The sequence below is a fragment of the Gossypium arboreum genome, chromosome 12 (assembly GCF_025698485.1).
Source record: "Gossypium arboreum isolate Shixiya-1 chromosome 12, ASM2569848v2, whole genome shotgun sequence".
NCBI lineage: Eukaryota > Viridiplantae > Streptophyta > Magnoliopsida > Malvales > Malvaceae > Gossypium > Gossypium arboreum.
The window spans coordinates 94,673,331-94,675,696 of record NC_069081.1 but is presented as its reverse complement, the minus strand read 5'-3'; the positions used below and the strand labels follow the sequence as shown (position 1 = coordinate 94,675,696).

The following is a 2,366-nucleotide window of genomic DNA, read 5'->3' as shown; positions in this document are numbered from 1 at the left end:
TATTAAATCCATCCAACTTATAACCTCTAAAACTTAATACGTTCACATGATAAAAAGAGTACTTAAACTAATTACATAATATAAACCGATTTTCCTAGCGGGAAGCCTCATACAAGCATAAATCATATGTTCTATCAGCATCTTGGTATATAATTTAACTGGATTTTTAAAAAAATTATAAATTTTAAATAATTTTTAATTGAATCAATTTAACCACAAGATTATCCACCAAAGCTTCAAAATTTATTTATTTAAAACTCTCAGTTTATATAAAAAAAAAACTAGTTCCTCAAACAAAAAACACTTTTTAATTGTTTCTACAAAGAAATCGAAAAAGGCCCCACATTAGCTAGTGTTTTTTCCATGTAATATTTCGAAAACAGTTGCATGATGAAGACGAATAATCTAAATTAGTAACTAAGATTTTCATGTATGTTTCGAGAAGTACTTAATTAGCTTTAAAACAACCAATGCGGAACCTTTGTCTCAATCTTCTTCTCCTTTATAGTATCCAAGCTTGGTTTCCATCCCTTGGCGGAATATTGCCTGTTCATATACTCCACCCTCCCTTCCATACTTTCCGGTATTAGCTCCGTCAAACTGCCAACTTCCTCAAGTCTTTCGCGGCCGTTTCCCTTCCCCCGCAACGGCGATTTTTGTCCCATCTCTTGCATATGATTTGCAGGGAAAATCCTGGAAAACAAAGGAAGGAACCTTGAAGATGATAACAGCGACTTCGATCTCAAAACGGCGTTGGCACTCACCAGAACCCGGCGAACTTCTTTGGACGACAACGTGGTTGGTTTCCCTCGCTTCACCGGCAGCATTACGTAAACTTTTGCCACGTCGAGTTTATGGTCAGCCGGTAAGGGAACGGGTTTCTTCTCGTTAACAGCCGCGTGGTATTCTACCACCACTTGTTGTGGATGCTCCAGCATCAGCTCCGCCACCGTCAATGGCCAGCTAAACTCCTGAATCGTCCCGTCCCTAAGAATCACTTTCCCGACAACAGCAATATCTGATGGACGACAAATGAAAGCACTCAAGTAGTTACCCATATGACGGCAACGAAGAGTGAATTAAAGCTAAAGAAAGGATACGAAACTGCAGGATTTTATTATGCTTGGAAATGTTGAAAGGGCCCTTAAATTGTAGAGCTGCTGTTTGTTAAAAGGAATTATTGTGAAGGGTTTTAGGGTGGACTGGGTAAATGTTATATATAATGGGGTATTGGGTTTTAGTGTGCCTTTTTCTCCATCTAAATAGAATTAAATCATCCCATCAGATTAATTAAATAAAAAATTAATTAATATATTAAATTTAATATAAGAGTTAAATTGATTTTTAAATAAGTTATTCAGAATGAATAAAAAATAAAAATTTGAAACACAAAATTACAGATTGAACTGATTATTATTATTATTATTATTATTTATTGTCAAATTAAGAATAAAATTAATTAAATCGAAAATGAATTATCTACCCATTTCATTACCGATGGGATTAATAAAACATTGACCAAGACATGTGGGATAAATGGTATAGGTGTAGTACACGTTCATGGCGTGAATTGTTCAACTGTACCTATATTGACTAATTTAATGCTTTAATTCTATGCGTTACGTTATGAAGGAGTTTGGAAATGGATCGAAATATCAATTCGGAAAAGGTTTTGGAATAATTGAGTTAAAACTTAACATAAATCAATTTTTTTTTGTCATGATATTTAATCGGATTAAAATATTAATTAAATTAATTTTTAATTTTTAAATTTTTATAGTTTATTTAATTGAATTGATAAATCAATTCAATTCTAAGAACTTTAATTAAAATTTCACTCTAAATTATAGTTAAACTATCTAATGGCTCTATTTTGGCACATCGAAAGAGTACAAACCCCTCTTGCCTCTTTGTATAAAACAATGCAATTTCATTTTTAGTCTTAATAATTCAATTTAGACTTTTTTAACAATTTCCTTTTTACTTGAATCCTCCCAACAATTTATAGACCATAGTGTTTATATCTAAAAATCTTAATTATAACGGCAATGATTTGATTAAAGATTAAGACTAGGGGGTTAACGTGATTATGACAATTGATTTCATCTTTTGGTGATCCTTTTTGTAAAATGATAAACCTTGAAACATATATGAAAGAAAATTAAGAAAGGGTGGGGAGTGGTTTAATGATGAAAACAACACCTTAACTTGGTAAACATACCAAATTGCCTTAGAAAAATAAAGATTAAAAAAGGGTACTAAATTGTCATATGGGGGGACGCAGTCCTTTTACCTAATAGTTTACCAGGTCAAAGATTAATATATAAGGAGGATTTACTTACGTGTAAAATTTAAATAATTTTATA

At 32.0% G+C, this 2,366-nt stretch overlaps 1 protein-coding gene across 2 annotated transcripts; it reads right to left on the bottom strand.

Annotated features, from left to right (window-relative positions):
- Window positions 1-264: 264 nt before the first annotated feature.
- On the bottom strand, window positions 265-1,185 carry LOC108479076 (uncharacterized). Of its 2 annotated transcripts, XM_053023241.1 has the most exons (2): window positions 765-1,185; window positions 478-693 (listed from the first exon to the last, which is right to left on the bottom strand). In XM_053023241.1, the coding sequence occupies exons 1-2, from the start codon at window positions 1,056-1,058 to the stop codon at window positions 613-615; spliced, it is 375 nt and encodes a 124-aa protein (XP_052879201.1). In that variant the 5' UTR covers window positions 1,059-1,185; the 3' UTR covers window positions 478-612. The 2 variants fall into 2 exon arrangements, with proteins under 2 accessions (XP_017636986.1, XP_052879201.1); XM_017781497.2 differs by having other exon boundaries at window positions 265-1,185.
- Between the last annotated feature and the right edge of the window lie 1,181 nt (window positions 1,186-2,366).

Bases quoted from the DNA above. Each gene is read 5' to 3' on its own strand.
- LOC108479076 (XM_017781497.2), bottom strand. From the start codon at position 1,058: ATGGGTAACTACTTGAGTGCTTTCATTTGTCGTCCATCAGATATTGCT.